Below are 18585 nucleotides of genomic sequence, written 5' to 3'. Positions count from 1 at the left end.
TTCCGAATGATGGACACACTGATTGAACTAAAGTCAGAAGTTCCCACAATATTTTTTTATACTGTAGGCCAAGACAACTCAAAATAACTTAATGGGGGGAAATTGTTAGTTTAGAATGTCACCAAATAAAACTCACCATGATGTGCAAGCATGTTCAAATATATGATTTGCAGTTAGTAATAATCACCTCTGCTTGCCGAGCCAGTCTAATGACCACTAGGTGGCAGTGTTGCATCACAGTAGGGCTGGCTCCCAGTCTGCATATTGTAGAATAAACATTTTGAAAAATAAATCCTTAAATAGTCCAAAACCAATTTCCACACTATTTCATAGATGGGTGGTGCATGGACCATGGAAGAACCCATTAGATTTAGGTGAGGATCTGGCTAAATCAGAATCATCTATATTTGCCATGTCCAAAAAACACACAAGGAAATACTCCCAAATCCCACTCCACCCAAATCAAAATGGCACCGTAGCCCTGTGTTCGTCTTCCATGAACAAAGAGTTAAGACGCCGAAGATGTACAATTATTTTTATTTTTTGTTTTCATTTTAACAGTTCGGCCATGGAAGAGGTCTGCACTCTACTGAATGAGCCAATGTATTCCAGTTTTATATGGTCAATACAGTAAAGAAATCCACTGGTAACACTACACTGGGAAAGAACATTGCAGAGTCTAAAGTAAAACAGGAGGAGAAAGTTTGACTTCAGGACAGGAGCTCTTTATTTAACTTCTGACTCAAATGTCAGAACAATCGATCTCACAAAACCCTTTTGAAATCCTCAACCCATAACGGAAACGAGGTGACACAGTCCCATATGCTCAATGATATGGTTTTAACTAACAAGGGTTTTTGTCCATCTCAAACATTTTTTTTTTTCCATATTTTGTCTTCATCAACATTGCCCACACTTTGTTCAAAGTCACCAAGTTTAATCACATTTCATATCTGTTCTGATGCAAAATATTGACATTGGACGGTTTTCTGCTTTCTGTGGACTGATGGAAGTGGCCTTCAGCATTTCACCAAATTCAACAGGATGTGCTAATGAGATGCTTGTCTTAACAAAAACTGTTGACTGTTGTTGAAACTGATGACTAAACAAGAAGCCAGAGAACTTTTTTTTTTTTTTTTTTTTAAAGGGAAAAACAACCCATCCATCAATTTCCTCATCCACCCTCACTCGTGAGCTGGAACCTTTCCGAGCTGACTTTGGGAGTGAGGTGGTGCACATCCTCAACTGGTTGCCAGCCAATCAGAGCACATTTAGACAACCATTCATGCTCACATTTATACCTTTGGACAATTAAGTCTGAGCCTAAGATGTATATTTTGGGAATGTGGGAGGAATCTGGAGTACGCAGAAACCCCACAGAAGCACAGGGAGAACATGCAAATGCCACACAGGAAGACAAGAGGCCAGATTTAACCTCCCAACCTCATGACTGTGAGGCAGACATGCTAGCCACTCATACACCGTGCCTTAAAAAGGGAAAAAAAAATTATCAATAAATCAATTGTGTCTTCTTATTCTATTCGTTGTGACATATTTTGTTTACATAAAACTATCAAACTTTTTGAATGTCACTTAAATAGTTGCAATGATGGCAGTCCAGTACATGATATTGATGATGATGGTGACATCAGTCGATGGAGGTCACAGGCACGCGGCGAGAAAAGAAGCTGGATCCTCGAAATAAGAGACCCTGACAACAAGGAACTTAACTTTAAAGTCAACAGAGTCACCATCTACATATTCAAGAACAGAATAATAGAATACCTTGTGGCTGAGGTAATTCCAGCAATGCAGCCAGGATGTGAAGATGGGCGAGTGAGGAGGAAGACCTGCAGTCAAACTAACAAAATGGTCATCAAAATAATGTAATGTACTTTATTTTTTTCTTCTTCCTGGCTTTAAAAAGTACAATTGACCGATCGTCCACCTGATCAAACAGGATTTAACCACCATCAACAAGCAGAGGAAGGTACCCAGCAGATAGTGGCTGCTCCTCGAAAAAACACCATGTAGTATTTACACTACATGATTCAAGTCATTTCACACAATTGTGTTTTTTGCTCTCAAGTGGCACAGTTGAAATATGCATCATGACAGCATAAACAGGGGGAAACGCACAGAATCTGAGAACTTCTCTTCCAAATGTGGGTAAATATCTGAAACGTATCAGATGTCAGTAAATGCAGCAGAAAAGCGCACATCTGTAAATGTGAGCTTGACATCTTCAAAATATACTGATGCCCTGTTGCTAGAATAAGGATGTGACGATCTCGGAATTACCTGGTTTTCTGCATAAACTTGCCATAAAATACGCTGTCAATTTCATTACATTGCCTGAACTACAGGTTAGCCGAGTTGTGACTTTTGATTAGCTCTTGGAAACGTGACTTTTTCCCACCATTCCTTTTGTTTGTGTGGTTTTAGTTTACAAATACTGCTTGCCTATTGTTCGAGCTTGGATGAAGATCACACTTTATTTTCACATTTTAAAACATTATTTCATGACTAATTCATGCAGAAATCCAGGTAATTGCAAAGTTCACATACTTTCTCTTGCAAACAGTATATATAGTACACCCACGTGTGCCCAAACAACACAAACACATTAGCCCTTTGGGCTCTATGCTGGCCATTTGTGTCCACCTCCCATCCTTATTTTGAAGTTATAGGTCACATTAATGGTAGAAGAAGTTTTCAAACAAATTTATGTTGATCTCGTTTTGTTTATATCACCAAAAAAAAAATAGTATTTGAACATGGGTGTGTAGGCTTTCTATAACCACGCTATCATTGTTACTTCCATGTTGTCATAACTTGTGTTATTTACGTGCAATGTGGGCATCTGCGCATGCAGGTTGTTTCATGTGTTCTGTCAGTGTAAACACAGCCATATGGGATGTGTGTCACTTGAGACGTTTACATAGAAATAGACAGCAGCCCCAAAAAAAAATACATTTTAAAAATACTGAATTAACTGGGGTGTGCTATGAACTGCCAATATTCATGTATAGTAAGAATATGATGCGTTTCAAGGAGTGACTCACCCACAATTGTTGACCGCCATAACGTCAGCCACCAGCATGAATGGATAAGTTAAGATGCTCACTGCAAACTAGAGAGAACAACTACTGACTTTGAGGCACAGGGGAAACGGTGCGTGTGTACCGTAAGAATGTTGAACTTACACCCATCACAAACTTTGTGTAACTTCTCACCGCTGAGGCCTGGCTGAACTGTAGAAACAAAGCAAACAACAAAAACACAACCAGAACTAATGTCAATAATGTATGTGCATTCTTTTTTATATATGTATTGCAGAGGATATGTAAGGCGTATGAGACTTTTTCCTGAGGCATGGGTGGGTGATGGACTCAATTACAGAACATTTATGTAATGTGTGTACGACAGAAAATTTGACTGGACCTTTGGAAACATTTATCGGCGACTATATATTTATATATACACACCATATATCATAAGGGTGCTACAGTGGGTAGGGAAAGTATTCAGACCCCCTTACATTTTTCACTCTTTGTTATATTGCAGCCATTTGCTAAAATCATTTAAGTTTGTTTTTTGTCTTCATTAATGTACACACATCGCCCCATATTGACAGAAAAAAAAACAATTGTTGAAATTTTTGCAGATTTATTAAAAAGGAAAAACAGAAATATCACAGCCATAAGTATTCAGACCCTTTGTTCAGTATTTAGTAGAAGGACCCTTTTGAGCTAATACAGCCATGAGTCTTTTTGGGAATGATGCAACAAGTTTTTCCCACCTGGATTTGGGGATCCTCTCCAGTTCTGTCAGGTTGGATGGTGAACGTTGGTGGGCAGCCGTTTTCAGGTCTTTCCAGAGATGCTCACTTGGGTTGAAGTCAGGGCTCTTGCTGGGCCATTCATAAACAGTCACTGAGTTGTTCTGAAGCCACTCCTTCGTTATTTTAGCTGTGTGCTTCGGGTCATTGTCTTGTGGAAGGTGAACCTTCGGCCCAGTCTGAGGTTCTGAGCACTCTGGAGAAGGTTTTCGTCCAGGGTATCCCTGTACTTGGCCGCATTCATCTTTCCTTCGAATGCAACCAGTCGTTCTGTCCGTGCAGCTGAAAAACACTCCCAGAGCATGACGCTGCCCCCACCATGCTTCACCGTTGGGACTGTATTGGACAGGTGATGAGCAGTGCCTGGTTTTCTTTACACACACCGCTTAGAATTAAGGACAAGAAGTTCTGTCTTGGTCTCATTCGACCGGATAATCTTATTTCTCACCATCTTGGAGTCCTTCAAGTGTTTTTTTTTTTTTTTTTTTTAGCAAACTCCATGCGGGCTTTCATGCGTCTTGCACTGAGGAGAGGCTTCCGTCGGGCCACTCTGCCATAAAGCCCCGCCTGGTGAAGAGCTGCAGTGATGGTTGACTTTCTAGAACTTTCTCCCATCTCCCGACTGCATCTCTGGCGCTCAGCCACAGTGATCTTTGGGTTCTTCTTTACTCTCTCACCAAGGCTCTTCTCCCCCGATTGCTCAGTTTAGCCGGACGGGAAGGGTTCTGATCGTCCCGAACGTCTTCCATTTCAGGATTGTGCTCTTAAGTGCAGCATCATTTTTTTTTTAGCAATTTTGGCCAGATCTGTGCCTTGCCACAATTCCGTCTCTGAGCTCTGCAGGCAGTTCCTTGGACCTCATGATTCTCATTTGCTCTGACATGCACTGTGAGCTCTAAGGTCTTATATAGACAGGTATGCGGCTTTCCTAATCAACTTCAATTAGTATTATTAGACACAGCTGGACTCCAATGAAGATGTAGAACAAGTTTAAGGATGATCAGAAGAAATGCACAGCACCCGAATTAAATATATGAGTGTCACAGCAAAGGGTCTGAATAATTATGGCTGTGTGATATTTCACACTCTTTTCTAATAAATCTCCAAAAATTTCAACAGTTGTTTTTTTCTATCAATATGGAGTGCTGTGTACAGAGCCCCTAAAGGGACATGGGGGGGGGGAAGAAACTTGTTTCCCGTTTGAACGAGAAATTTTCTCATTCTAATGAGAACATTTTGGGGGAAAAAAATGAAATAAATAAAACATTTATGCTGGGCAGCACCATTCTGGTCGACTTTCTAACATTTAACTTGCATTGTTCAAATATTTCCCCCCCAACCAAAGCCGATCGTGAATAACTGCTGTTAGTGTACGTGAAGAGAATGAACTTACACTGTCGTCTACAGCGTAGGTGTTAATAAAGTGAGCCAGTAGATTGCAACACCACAAGAAGAGGACTTCACCGAGCATGTGAGGCATTAAACCACTGCGGACACAACAACGGTCAATTCACAGCGCTCGCTAGCTAAGCCACACAGACTTGTAGTGAAATCTAATGAGGATGCCTCACACGTAGAATCCAGCGACTCCTTCTTCTTTAAAAATCCTGCCGATACTACTGAAAATTCCACTGTGAACACAACAGCAAATTCACAAAAATGGCTTTTAATGCACTGCTATTTAGTAGCTGACAGCAGCTCCCAATGTGTTAGCGTAGCCCATTTTGATTAAACATTGTCACATATGGTGGAAGGCTTCTGTGGAGCAAATGCGAGGCTTGTGCGACTTTCATATGTCATTGTAAGTGACAACTGTGTAAAATGAAATCCCAGAGGTTTGATATGATACATTATGTGGAAGGTCCTACCTGTACTTGACCTCTCTGCCAACAAACTGGGCCATACAACGCACTGACATAACTGGCGGAGGAAAGGAGAGTCGTCAATCAAAACGTTCACGAAAAAAGAAGAGAAACATATGCATCGCCATTACCCCCCCAAAAAAATATCGTATATACACAGTACACGATACTGCATATATGCAATATCTCAATGGAAAGTAGTCAGTGTACAGCATGCGCAAGCTTTTCTCATGTTTTGGGATACTGTATATCTTTTTTGTTGTTGTTGATAGTTTCAGTTCTATACACGTTTGAATGGCTGAAAGATCGTCAACATAGCCGTTAGTGGGTGTCAGAGACCCGTGCTGGAATGTCACAGCAACACAGCGCTGCTCACATACCCGATGGGGTTGCTTTAGTTGACTTGAAATTATTCACATCCGACTGCGAAGTCATCGTCTTTGAGCCTTTAAACTCTCGAGCACGACAACTAGCCAGGCACACATTACATCTTACCGTGAAAAGGATGAGTAGCTATTTTGGACAGGCACTGGATGACCATCTCGTGAGAGGTCTACACAGGAGAAACGGCATGAAGGGAGCTCTTTTTAACCAAACGTTCAAACAAGCAGTTGCAAGGAAAGATCAAATTTGTGGTTAAAAGGTCACAATGCAAACACTTTATTTACACATAAATGGAGTGCTGAGATGATAATAAAAAGTTCCGTTTTTAAACGACATGATGCTCTCTACAGTTTGTATTTTCCTTTTCATCATTTTGATAAAATGGATTCATAAACTACTAATTCACAAATTGCGAATACAGTGAACCCTCGCTACTTTGCGGTTCGACTAGCGTGGATTCACGACTTCGTGGGGGTCTTCAGTTATATATATGGAAATTATTTCGCAAATGTTCTGGAAAAATCTAGAAAAATCGAGATAAGTGAAAACCCACATTTCTCCCTTAAATTCATTATTATATTAAATAGTATTTCCTCATGTAAAAATAACAAAACAAGCATAAAATAAAATTATATAGCAAAAAAACATGAAAAACAGTCGGGGAAAAAATGGAAAGCGTCTTGCATAACACAAAGCATCAGATCTGGGTGACAGAGCGCATTGCACAGGGGCTGCTGTTGGTCCACGGGAAGAAGACGACTAATCGCAGCATCACGCTTTCTAGCCGGGGCTGTGATTGGCGCTTTGACTGTTGCCCAGCATCTCTCCTTGTCCCATCTCGGCAGTCTCGCCTTTCGTTTAGCATCAAGCCTTCACATCGCGTGGTTGCATTTTACGCTGTGCTGTGTTTGTGATCTTTTGTGTTCAACTTTGCTCCAATTTTCAATTTCAATTCAATTTTAAGTAGTGTGCAACAATGTGATACCCTATGATATGATTATCCTATGAATAATATGATAGAGAGGGTTTTAAAAGGTCAAAATACACGTTAAATAATGAAATCAATATGGTGTCTCTACTTTGCGGAAATTCGCTTATCGCGCCCAGTTCTGGAACCCAACTCCCGCGATAAACGAGGGTTCACTGTATAGCAGAGATGTAAACATTGTGTCACAATGTCTCAGAAAATCTGACTGTACCTCTTTCATGACTTTCCTCAGAGGGGTTTGCATGATGTCATCCTTCTTGGATACAGGCTGACCCTGCTGAAGAACAACAACGTGAAGACAATATGCTCTTTTAATTGCATGATCTTTGGATTTCTCTGACAAAAGAGGGGATCCGGCTTCATCTTTACCTTTTTGGCTTTGGTCCTGATTACAGTGGAGATGGCAATAGATGCGATACGTGGTGACAGGCCACGGAACAGTCCCCTCTTTCCATCCACCTTAACAATGTGCTGTGCTGCAACCAAATCACGCATTCATTCTGCGCTGCCGTCAACTTACCGGACAAAGACGCGGGAGACGTTGATGGCCAAGTCCACTCACCATAAGAGAAGAAGCCAGGCAGATATAACACTCTCCTTCCAAACATAGTTGTGCCGACAGTTGGTGGAAGAGGTTCATGTCCCACCTGAAAGAAAATGCAAGAAACTACCCGATGATAAGTGCGAGTTCAAATCGCACTCTTATCTTGCTCCTGCCTCGTGTAAATTTATACGTAATAGAAACAGAGCAGGAAACAGCCTTCCAGTCACCGGTAAAGTGGTTGACAAGCTCGCTCTCCAGGCGTGACCAATCAAGCCACACTTAGTTGGATTAAGTGTGACTCAATTAGTTATGCCTGGAGAGTGAGGAACAAGGATGACATAATAGTTACGTCATCATCTCAGACACAACATTAGTGTAGCAATGGAGCTACGGTGGGTACGGAAAGTAGTCAGACCCCCTTAAATTTTTCACGCTTTGTTATATCGCAGCCATTTGCTAAAATCATTGAAGTTATTGATTTTTTTCCTCATTAGATGTACACATAGCACCCCATATTGACCAAAAAACTAAATTGTTGACATTTTTGCAGATTTATTAAAAAAACGAAAAACTGAAATATCACACAGCCATAAGTTTTCAGACCCTTTGCTAAGTATTTAGTAGAAGGACCCTTTTGAGCGAATACGGCCATGAGTTTTTTTGGGAATGATGCGACAAGTTTTTCACACCTGGATTTGGGGATCCTCTGCCATTCCTCCTCGCAGACCCTCTCCAGTTCTGTCAGGTTGGATGGTGAACGTTGGTGGACAGCCACTTTCAGGTCTCAATGCTCAATTGGGTTTAAGTCAGGGCTCTGGCTGGGCTATTCAAGAACAGTCACGGAAGTTGTTCTGAAGCCACTCCGTAATTTTAGCTGTGTGCTTAGGATCATTGTCTTTTTTTAAGGCGAACCTTCTGCCCGTTCTGAGGTCCTGAACACTCTGGCGAAGGTTTTCATCCAGGATAGCCCTGTACCTGGCCGCATTTATCTTTTCTACGATTGCAACCAGTCTCCCTGTCCCTGCAGCTGAAAAACACCCCCACAGCATGAGGCTGCCACCACCAGGCTTCACTGTTGGGACTGTATTGGACAGGTGATGAGCAGTGCCTGGTTTTCTCCACACATACCGCTTAGAATTCAGGCCAAAAAGTTCTATCTTGGTCTCATCTGACCGGAGAATCTTATTTCTCACCATCTTGGAGTCCTTCAAGTGTTTTTTTTTTTTAGCAAACTCCATGCGGGCTTTCATGTGTCTTGCACTGAGGAGAGGCTTACATCGGGCCACTCTGCCATAAAGCCCCGACTGGTGAAGAGCTGCAGTGATGGTTGACTTTCTAGAACTTTCTCCCATCTCCCGACTGCATCTCTGGCGCTCAGCCACAGTGATCTTTGGGTTCTTCTTTACTCTCTCACCAAGGCTCTTCTCCCCCGATTGCTCAGTTTGGCTGGACGGGAAGGGTTCTGATCGTCCCGAACGTCTTCCCTTTCAGGATTATGGAGGCCACTGTGCGCTCAGGGAACCTTAAGTGCAGCAGAAATCTTTTTGTAGCCTTGCCACAATTCTGTCTCTGAGCTCTTCAGGCAGTTCCTTTGACCACATGACACCTGCACTCCAATGAAGGTGTACAACTATCTCAAGGATGATCAGAAGAAATAGACATCAACCGAGTTTAAATAGGAGTGTCACAGCAAAGGGTCTAAATTCTTATGGCTGTGTGATATTTCAGTTTTTCGTTTTTAATACATCTGCAAAAATGTCAACAATTCCGTTTTTTTCTGTCAATATGGGGTGCTGTGTGTACATTAATGGGGGGGGGGGGTGAACTTGAATGAATGTAGCAAATGGCTGCAATATAATAAAGAGTGAAAATTTTAAGGGGGTCTGAATACTTTCCGTACCCACCGTGTAATTAAATAAAAAATAAAAAACGGAAAATAATTTCATCATTAGACACGATGTAAACCGTGCCTAATGATGAAATTATTTTCAAATGAGTAGATGCAAGTTTTAAAAAAAAAATAGTTTATTCACATAGAATACACATTAAAATAAATTGATCAAAACAATGTTTTCTGCTCGGTTTAGTCTAATGGTAAGAAAGTGAAAGCACATGAAACCGTAAGCGCTCGCATAGTAGTTGATCGACTATCAATTCCAAAATGGAAACGTCACATCTTGCGCGGAATTAAAAGTGGGGCGCCATTTGAATAAAACAGCAGGGCGGTCACGTGACCGCTGGGCTCGCATGGCTCCACCGGCTAAAGTTAGCTGTCTTCGTATCTGCGGTTTACCTGGATGAGCAGCTTGACATAAAGCAGCGGATGCGTGGCGGCCGTCATCCCAGCTCCCAACAGCAGGACCGCGGCGTCCATATCAGCGCCTGTCGGTGCCGGTGTCTGCTCCACATCGCCTGTCTGCGCCGTGGGAAGGCTCCCTTGCGAATGCATTCTTTAAGCTAGCTTGCCTGCCACGGAAGTGCCAGTGGACGGAAGCAGTCACTCACTGTCATAGTTGAAATCACTTCCGCTTTGACACTTTCCAATATTTCAATTATGTTTTTCTGCACCCACGATTAATTGTTATTAGGGCCCGAGCAGGTAGACCTGCGAGGTCCTTCAGTGACAATGAAAGGTTGAACTGTTGCAGTAATAAAGATGTTAATCCGTAATGTTCATGAATGATCAGGATTAACGGAACATGAATAATGTGTGTTTAGGTTCCCCGCAGTTCATTGAATGTGCACCTTATTTACATTTATGTTCTAAATTGCCCGTAGGTGTGAATGTGAGTGCGAATGGGTGTTTGTTTCTATGTGCCCTGCGATTGGCTGGCGACCGGTTCAGGGTGTACCCCGCCTCCCGCCCGGAGATAGCTGGGATAGGCTCGGCAGTCCACGACCCGAGTGAGGTTAAGCGGTACAGATAATGGATGGACAAACGATGTTACTTTGGGCCTAGTGACAAAATTGATAATTTCACGTTTTCGGGTGTGATTTTCAAAAAAGGGCTCCCCAGCGCCCCCTAGGACCGTGCCGAAAGTACACCAAAGGACAACTCGGTGATCCGTATGATCTACGGCTCTGAAATTGGTACGCATATAGAGGGGACCCAGACGCACAAAAAAGTCAATGCGTGCGATATCGTAACGCGTCTAGGAAATGACCTGCGACCTTTTGAAGGAAAAATATGTGAAATGTTTTGCATTTTTTCAGGATTTATATATTTTATATTTTGATATATGTTTTGCTAACTACTCCTACAGCTTTCACCTGAATCGTTTCCTTGTTCCCTAGCTTCCTTGTTTCCTTTCCTTGTTTCCTAGCTTCCTTGTTTCGTTTCCTTGTTTCCTAGCTTCCTTGTTTCCTGGCTTCCTCGTTTCCTCGCTTCCTCGTTTCCTTGCTTCCTTGTTTCCTCGCTTCCTCGTTTCCTTGTTTCCTAGCTTCCTTGTTTCCTTTCCTTGTTTCGTTTCCTTGTTTCCTAGCTTCCTTGTTACCTTGTTTCCTATCTTACTTGTTTCCTCGTTTCCCAGCTTCTTTGTTTCCTTGCTTCCTTGTTTCGTTTCCTAGCTTCCTCGTTACAACGAGTTTCCTTGTTTCCTAGCTTCCTTGTTTCCTCGTTCCCTTGTTTCCTTTCCTTGTTTCGTTTCCTTGTTTCCTAGCTTCCTTGCTTCCTCGTTACCTTGTTTCCTTTCCTTGTTTCGTTTCCTTGTTTCCTTGCTTTGTTTCCTAGCTTCCTCGTTTCCTTGTTTTGTTTCCTTTTTTCCTTGTTTCCTCGTTTCCTTGTTTCGTTTCCTTGTTTCCTAGCTTCCTTGTTTCCTAGCTTCCTCGTTTCATTTCCTTGTTTTGTTTCCTTGTTCCCTAGCTTCCTCATTCCCTTGTTTCCTAGTTTCCTTGTTTCCTGGCTTCCAGTTCAGGGTGTACCCCGCCTCATGCCCGGAGATAGCTGGGATAGGCTCCAGCACTCCCGCGACCCAAGTGAGGATAAGCGATTCAGAAAATGGATGGATGGATTTTTACACCAAATAAAACAATCAAGGTAATTGAATTGTGGACTTTAATTGAAGATATTTCACAAAATATGCCATTTACTAGTTAGAAATTATATCCATTTTATGCAGACAATCTCCATTTACAAGTATTTTTTGTAATTAACATAATTGTTAATAAATGATTGTTATTATTATTATTATTTGAATGAAAACCCTTTGGAGGTAATGACTTCCTGAAGTCTGGAGCCCATGGACATCATCAAGTTTCCTCACTGGAGATTCTTTTTCAGGCTTTTACTTGCTGCTTGTTTGTGGTTGTTAAGGCCTTCACTTATGTCTTCTATTTGTGAAAAACACACCATATCAAGCCATTGAAGAAAATTCCACTTGTTAACCTTCAAAATGTCTTTAGTTGCTTTCATAGTATGTTTAGGTCCATCAGTTGTGTAGCTTTGATGTAAATATGAGCAGAGGGCTGGGCAAACTTTTTCATTTCATTTTTTAAAACCGACATACGGGTCAGGTCATTTATGGATAAAGGGGGAACATTTTTATTTTTATGCAAAATATGTAAAATAGTTCTTTTTAAGGTTGGAATACGTCATTGGAATTTTAAAATGTTATTATTCATTTAATTTGAATTAATTAACCAATTATTTGATAACATGACTAAAGTATTTCTAAGTATAAAAATATATTATCGTTTATTTTATTATTTACAAAAAAAATCTATTTGAAGTAAGTAGTAAGAAGTAAAAATTAGCTTGAAACAAGTCTCTGTGTAAAAACAAGTCTTCTTCTTTTAAGATTTTGAATTTTTGCAGTGTGGGTGTTTTATTTTCAGTTTTTAAAAAATTCTGGCAGTTTTAGGTCACTTTCATTGCCATAACTACATGTGCTAAATCTAGTTAAATCCTAGTCTACGACAGGACACCTTATGAAACACTGTTTGAAAATGTCTGCTTTTCAATAGATGGACATGTTATTTAAAAAAAAAAAAAAAAAAGAAGTCAGGCAGGTAGCAGGTGAGAGACTGTAAAAAAAAATACATCATTGCATGATAATGAGTTTGTTTGGTTGGCTATCAGTTCAGGCTGTACCCCTGCTGTGGTTTCAGGAGGGCATTTTCCACAATTAAGTCATGGGCTCCTCCCACCCAAAGTACTCGACCTAGACTCACTCCCGTAGGAGGGTGTACATACTTTTGCAACCACATTGTCGCCGTGCGTTTTTACTTCCCCTCTCGAAAAACTTTTCCTTTTAATTGAGGTGTAGAAGTTTTAGGTCACATTTATGGTGGACAGAATTTTGCAATGATTTGTCTTGGTCTATTTTTTGTTTTTATGTCACAAAAACCTGGCCTTGAACAGGGGGTGGAGACTTTTTATATCCATTGTAAAGGCCTACATAACAGTGCATTTGGCCATTTTATTGAGGAAAAATGGAGAAAAAGAGGAAAATCCTTGACCCAGTGTAAACAAGAAAAGAATCTTGACTCCACTGAAAATGTTTTTGTTCATCTCACATGCATGACGTTTTATGGTAACTGATGACTTGTATCATTTTGCATCACATTTTTATGACAGACCTGTGTCTGTCTCAAGGACACAGACAGGATCAAGGAACCAGCCAAATGTTCGCACTACTGAACATCACTTTGTTATTCAAAGCTCATTTGTCCTCATTGTTCAGCACAGAATAGATTACATGTTTAAATGTGTTTCTGTAATCAGGTTTCTCTCAATCATAAGCTTGGAAGTCTTGTTTCATCATCTGAGCTGCAATTATCTCACCACCCCCATCATGCTTTTCTTGCAATTATGTCGTCTTATCAGACCTTTTAAAATGTCCCTCTCATGTCCAGCAGAGCGGCTGATGAGGCCTCGCTTCTGGTCGTGTCCAATCAACAGTGCCTCGCGCTCAAGGACGTAGGCTCGTCAAGGTGCCCTCGTCTTGGAGGAGTCACAAACATGTTAAGCGTAGAGACAACATCAGCAGCACCATATGATCCAGGATTCAGAAAAACCATCCCAGTCCGGCCGTGGGATTCCAAATGCTTTATTTTTGGTTGTTCTAAGCAGCGACATTCAGACAATCCATTAAATGGCCCAAGCAAACAGGGATCACCAGTCGCTAGTGATTTTATGTCTTGAGCTTAGATGTCAACAACTCCTGCGAGTTTTTTTTTTTTTTGGCTTTAATACAGCTATACCCCTCAGTACCAGGATGTGTATATAAAAAGGCTTTAGCATCCATGATTTAAATGGAGACAGTGCAATCACAACAAAAGGCGTTCCACTAGTCCAAATACGACACTTGGTTGGTCAGACGTGTCAGACCTGAATGTCTGAGATTCAAGAACATCCTTTTGAAGCTAATCCGTTTAAAAGCCACACGTGCAATTCATCTCTTGTGATCCCTCAGCCGCAAGAAAATGCAGAGGCTGAACTGGGAGCTGTTAAAGAGCTGCACAGATTAGCCACATCCTAAATCTAAAGGACTCACCAACTCTCCAGGTGGATCTAAGATATTGTTTGATTTGCTAGGGGATGAAGGTTACTGCATGATGGATTAGAGGAAGGCACCCTATCTTCCATTTATATTCACTTAGAAAGGGCCTTGTTGATCTGCACACACAAAGGCTCCATTGTTTGATAGTGTGACGTACAGTATGACAGATTCAAGCATAGACAGTAGAAGTGTTTTACATTGCGCTCCGCCGCTTTTTATAACTAGAATGTCATCTTTCACACATACACAGACATCTGGTTTCACAAACAGTAAACTATTAGTAATTTCTTTAACTCACGGTTGATCAAAGTACACCTTTCTTTAAGAGTCCTGTCATGTGAGCTGCTTTAATTTACACATTTCCTTTTTAAGAAGGGGGATCGGAAGGTGGGTTCCAACTACAGAATGATCACACTCCTCAGCCTCCTTGGTAAGGTCTATTCCGGGCTCTGGAGAAGAGGGTCCGTTGGGAAGTCGAATTTCAGATTTAGGAGGATCAGTGTGGTTTTCGTCCTGGCCGTGGCTCAGTGGACAAGCTCCACACCCTCAGCAGGGCCCTGGATGGTGTATGGGACTTCGCCCAACCAGTCTACATGGGGTCTGTGGACTTGGAAAAGGCATTTGACTGTGTCCCTGGGGGAGACATTTGGAGGGTAATACAGGAGTATGGGGTCCACTGCCCCAAGTGTAGGAGTTCAAGCTTTTTTTTTTTTTTTTTTTTTCTTCTGTGGGTTGATAACGATGGTTCACCACAAGGGCGAAGCCAAGACCTGCAGATTGGTTCTATCTCAAGCCATACAGCTGCCTTCACAACTAATTTCAGTCAGGTCAAGGTCAGCGCTTAACAATACATTGAATTGTTTCTATTTTCATGTGTTATGATTATTCCAATTACTGAATTCATCAGTACTGATAATCGTGAAACTATCTTAATTATATACTACTACTACTACTACTTCTTCTTTTCCTTTTCCTTTTTTTCCCTTTAGGGGTCGCCACAGCGCGTCACCCTTTTCCATGTAAGCCTATCTCCTGCATCCTCCTCTCGAACACCAACTGCCCTCATGTCTTCCCTCACGACATCCATCAACCTTCTCTTTGGTCTTCCTCTAGGCTCTGTGCTTTCCTCTTTTCTTTCTTCCGAAGAACCCGCTTTCCACCTCTTTTTTGACTTTGACCCACAGTCGCTGAATTTCCACAGGTTGACGGCGCCGGTGGTGGACGTTGTTAACCACGACCGATCCGGTATGGAATTCTTTGGATGAACGCTCATTTTTGTTTGGCAAAGTTTTAAGCCGGATGCCCTTCCTGACACAACCCTCTGCATTTATCCGGGCTTGGGACCGACCTATAGTTTGCACTGGCTTGTGCCCCCCATAGGGCTGCATAGGGCTACTACTACTACTACTACTACTACTACTACTACTACTACTACTACTAATAATAATAATAATAATAACTGGTTAGCACATCTGTCTCACAGTTCTGAGTACCCAGTTTCAAGTCCCGCCTCCCCTGTGTGGAGTTTGCATGTTCTCCCCGTTCTCCGGGTACTCCGGTTTCCTCCCACATCCCAAAAACATGCATGGTCAGTTAATTGAAGACTCCAAATTGCCCGTAGGTGTGAATGTGGGTGAGAATGGTTGTCAGAATCATCTTTATTTTCCAAGTATATCAAAAACACAGAAGGAATTTGTCTCCGGTAGTTGGAGCCGCTCTAGTACGACAACTTACATTCATTTGACAGAAAATACTTTTGAGACATAAAAACATAAAAACACAGCACAGAGAGTTACTGAACAATGAAAGGTTACTGGTAATATGGTAATGCTGATACAATTATTATTATTATTATTTGCTATTGTGCAAATGATGCCGCGTCCTCTAGCAATTTAGACTCAGACTCTATCAGTCATTTTGAAATGACTAATAGACAAATAATTTGGTACAGTGACCATTGTGCAAATGGCGCAGATACTTCACATGCACATGAGATGCCAGTATTGGTCAACAACAGACATGCAAATGGTGCAGAGTGGGAAGACTACTACAGTGAGTGCATGAATAATGTATAATTGGCCTCACCCGAGATGTGCCAACAATCTCGAGACAAAATTGGCAGCATGTTACAATGGAATTGTAAGTTCACTGTTTAAGAAGTTAATGACAAGAGAGAAGAAGCTGTTGGAATGTCTGCTAGTCTTTAGAATCTGCTAAACTCTCAAAACGCCCATTTATTTCCACAACTCTTAAACGGCATAGATGATTCAAGAACCCAATAATCACATCGACCTTAACAGCTTGGTGGAACTATATTACCCTTTATTTTAGCACATGGGAACAACATGGAATTGACCACCTACAACATCTATTTAATAATAATATTTTTAGGACACATGATGAACTGTGGCGGCACGGTGACCGACTGCTTAGAGCGTCTGCCTCACAGTTCTGAGGACCGGGGTTCAATCCCCGACCCCGCCTGTGTGGAGTTTGCATGTTCTCCCCGTGCCTGCGTGGGTTTTCTCCGGGCACTCCGGTTTCCTCCCACATCCCAAAAACATGCATGGTAGGTTATTTGTGGTTGTTTGTTTATGTGTGCCCTGCGATTGGCTGGCGACCAGTTCAGGGTGTACCCCGCCTCCTGCCCGAAGATAGCTGGGTTGGGCTCCAGCACGCCCGCGACCCGAGTGAGGATAAGCGGCTTGGAAAATGGATGGATGGATGATGAACTGTTCCAAGAATTCGAAATAACAGGAGGAAACTTTCTTCAATACAATAAATTAAAAGCAGCAATAATAATAATAATAAAAAGAATATCAACACTCCAGAGCACCATTGAACCGCCGGAGTTTCTTTAGCAAATAGTGAAGCTTCTTCCGCAAAGGAAAAAAAAAAACTCTCAAAAGTTTATAAATTAATCCCATGCACTAAATCAATGGCCTTACCAATCACTAAATGGGAAGAAGACCTTTTTCTATGTCCGCTGACCGTAATTACTGGACACAGATTTGTAAGAACACGTTTAGAATGACAACAAACTCAAATTTACAGCCTATACAATATAAAGTGCTCCATAGAACGCACTTTACTCAATACACTATGCATAAAATGGGCTTCTCTCCATCTAATATATCCGCACAATGCACCAACGGGGCGGTGGTGGTGGTGGGAGGGTTGGCTTGAGGTGTTGCATTGTGGCCTCCTCCGGGTGGCCGGTTTTCGGGACACATCGGTGGAGCCGTCAGACCGCCCTGGGTCCCTTGGTGTGGGACAGGTCCCATCCGCCGGGCTGCCATCGGGTGGACTCCTGGGCCCGACCCCGCCTCTCGATTGATTGGGTGGGGTCTTCAGCCTCCGCGGTGCAGGCACAGCAATAAAAATAATAATAATTTAAATTTAGTTTTAGTTTGCATTGTTCGATAGGGCCTACGTGAAGGAAGGAACTGCAATAGGTGGTGACCAGGATGTGGAGGGTCCAAGACGATTTTGCATACTCTTGTCTTAGTTCTGGCACCGAGCAAGTCCTCCAGGGTGGGTAGGGGGTACCGATAATCTTTTCAGCAGTTTTGATTGTCCGTTGCAGTCGGAGTTTGTCCTTTTTTGTTCTTTGTGCCAGTACCAAACCAGACTGTGATAGATGAATTGTAAATGAATTGACTGTCTGTTGTCGTACTAGAGAAGCTCCAATTACCGGAGACAAATTCCTTGTGTGTTTTTTGGACATACTTGGCAAATAAAGATGATTCTGATTAACACATTTGATGACTGGTGTGAAGAACTGCCTCAACAGCTCCTGTGGCAGGCCTGCTTCCTCAGAAGCCTCAGGAAGTATATCCTAAACTGGGCCTTTTTAAGGATGGAGTTGATGTTGGTTTCCCACTTTAGGTCCTGAGGGTCTGTAATTCCCAGGAACTTGAAGGTCGCGACGGGGACTGGGATGATGGTGGAGCATTTGAAACAGGATGGTAGTTTACACAGTTCCACAGATTTATTGAAGATCTGTGTGAAGACTTGTTTATATGTCCCTGCGATTGGTTGGCGACCAGTTCAGGGTGTACTCTGCCTCTCGCCCACAGTCAGCAATGATAGGTTCCAGCATACCCTAGTAAGGATAAGAAGTATGGAAAATGGATGGATGGATAACAATAATAATAATCCGCTCGGTAGGAGGCAGCACTGCTTAGTTTATTACTGAGCACTCAGTCGCTTGCAAACAGCTGGCAGGCTGGGACATCGTGTGCCTTGTCTTGAGTGGTGTCCTATACGCACACCAGTGCAAATATTTATCTTCATACACCTTCATTGTTATTCATTCATAAAGCATTAATGTTGCATGTTGTTATTCTGTTAGTCTGATGTATTTAAACATATTTCTTGTTATTATCAGTATTTGTATGTTACGAATATATTTTAAAAAAAACATTTTATTTACCCATTCCACTTAGAAGACATTTCATTTCTTG

At 41.9% G+C, this 18585-nt stretch overlaps 1 protein-coding gene across 4 annotated transcripts; it reads right to left on the bottom strand.

Moving 5' to 3' along the window:
- Window positions 1–541: 541 nt before the first annotated feature.
- LOC133408397 (mitochondrial carrier homolog 1-like) lies at window positions 542–10086 on the bottom strand. 4 transcript variants are annotated; one of them, XM_061687287.1, is made up of 12 exons: window positions 9913–10086; window positions 7638–7722; window positions 7445–7551; window positions 7287–7349; window positions 6199–6256; window positions 5710–5761; window positions 5413–5472; window positions 5235–5328; window positions 3207–3254; window positions 3066–3133; window positions 1786–1861; window positions 542–1711 (listed from the first exon to the last, which is right to left on the bottom strand). In XM_061687287.1, the coding sequence occupies exons 1-12, from the start codon at window positions 10066–10068 to the stop codon at window positions 1649–1651; spliced, it is 930 nt and encodes a 309-aa protein (XP_061543271.1). In that variant the 5' UTR covers window positions 10069–10086; the 3' UTR covers window positions 542–1648. The 4 variants fall into 4 exon arrangements, with proteins under 4 accessions (XP_061543271.1, XP_061543262.1, XP_061543252.1 ...); XM_061687278.1 differs by having other exon boundaries at window positions 543–1711; window positions 7287–7352; XM_061687268.1 differs by having other exon boundaries at window positions 543–1711; window positions 1786–1850.
- Between the last annotated feature and the right edge of the window lie 8499 nt (window positions 10087–18585).

The sequence above is a fragment of the Phycodurus eques genome, chromosome 1 (genome assembly GCF_024500275.1).
Source record: "Phycodurus eques isolate BA_2022a chromosome 1, UOR_Pequ_1.1, whole genome shotgun sequence".
Taxonomy (NCBI): Eukaryota; Metazoa; Chordata; class Actinopteri; order Syngnathiformes; family Syngnathidae; genus Phycodurus; species Phycodurus eques.
Note: the sequence above shows the minus strand (reverse complement) of the source record. Positions and strands in the feature narration are given on the sequence as shown.